The following is a 1418-nucleotide window of genomic DNA, read 5'->3' on the forward strand; positions in this document are numbered from 1 at the left end:
AAGTTGTAGCACCTCATACGCTTACTCGTTGCGGGTTCAGCCTAAACCGTTCAGGATCAGCGACAGAAATTTTCGTCACAGAATCGTCATCGTGGGGAGATAACGAAGAAGAAGTAGCAGTAATAGTAGAAGTGGAGTGTCGTTGCAAGCAGTAACTGACCTCGAAGACTAAGAGAAGTAGCCGAGTCGCGAGCCATGCTGAGAGTCGTAAATAATTAATTGACGGCGTGAATTGGTCCCTGCTCCATTTAATGGAGTCCATTACGATCATCTATGGGGATGAACCAACGTTGAGTCTTGATATAATGAGCTTGTACGAACTCCAATGACTATGTATGCTGGACACCACCAGTTTGGTGGCACCAAAAGTCTGGTCCAATTTGGACCGTCCAAAACATAAATCGATAGCCAAGGCGCACGCTGTTCGATCCATATTTCACAACCCTAAAATCACCTACTTGGCAATTCTTGTCCAGGAGACCAACTTGGCGGGAGCTGTCCATGTGCAGTTATTGCCAATACTGGTGTTGGCGGAATGAGAACAACACGCAGATTACTGCACATCTGTTGAATTTTGCAGAATCCACCAAATCTTAGTCCAAATCAGTTGTAGAGTATCGTATTTCACCACATTGTTGTAATCTGTTCCAACACTGGTATCACCTAGAATTTCTGTCGTTAGGCCCGCGAATCTGTTTGGCGTCATTTTGGCGATTTCTGAGTTGGCGAAATCTGATACAGCCCGGCGGCGGAAGAATTGAGTTAGCGCTCGCCACAATGATCGATTAACCATTCTGACCATACAGATGGGGAGGGATACCATATGATTCGGCATGGGTTGATGGATGGCCACTCATTGACGATATAGGAAGTCACAACTGAGTATGAGCATGTGTCTAGAATCCATTGTTGGCACGTATAATCTACGTAGTGGAGGATAGTATCATTATGGATGATGACCAGGCGGCAGCGGTGGTTGTGGTGGTGGCTAAGCTTATCTGGTATCATGTGTCATCAGCTTGAGTGCTACTACACTTAGTTTGTGGTTCTCCTTCTTCCGAGCTATGGTAAGCGTCGTTAACTCCAAAGCCGATGTCTTGAAGGCCACTCAAGCATTGTTGGTGAACTGCAATGCTGCTCAAGGCCTCAGTGAGGTTATGAAGAGCAATCTTGGCCCTAGGGGCACTCTCAAGATGTACTATGGGCAGGCAGCTCAGGATTAACATACCACACCAACGTTAATTCATGATTGCTTGTTATAGGCTCGTCGGAGGTGCTGGCCAGATCAAGATCACCAAGGATGGGAGCGTTCTTCTTAAAGAGATGCAAATTCAACACCCTACTGCCTCAATGATTGGTAACTTCCTCAACAGCGCATCTTGTGACAACACCTTGCTTCATGCAGCTCGAGCCGCAGC

The 1418-nt window shown here is 46.6% G+C and overlaps 1 protein-coding gene across 1 annotated transcript; it reads left to right on the forward strand.

Moving 5' to 3' along the window:
* Window positions 1-1064: 1064 nt before the first annotated feature.
* On the forward strand, window positions 1065-1308 carry Pmar_PMAR013597 (chaperonin containing t-complex protein 1, zeta subunit, tcpz, putative; the record flags this gene model as incomplete). The annotated part of the gene is made up of 2 exons (XM_002771037.1): window positions 1065-1195; window positions 1263-1308. Coding segments are annotated over 2 exons (177 nt in total), but the record flags the coding sequence as incomplete, so codon positions are not given.
* Window positions 1309-1418: the final 110 nt, after the last annotated feature.

This window comes from Perkinsus marinus (genome assembly GCF_000006405.1).
Source record: "Perkinsus marinus ATCC 50983 genomic scaffold scf_1104296964030, whole genome shotgun sequence".
NCBI classification, from domain to species: domain Eukaryota; phylum Perkinsozoa; order Perkinsida; family Perkinsidae; genus Perkinsus; species Perkinsus marinus.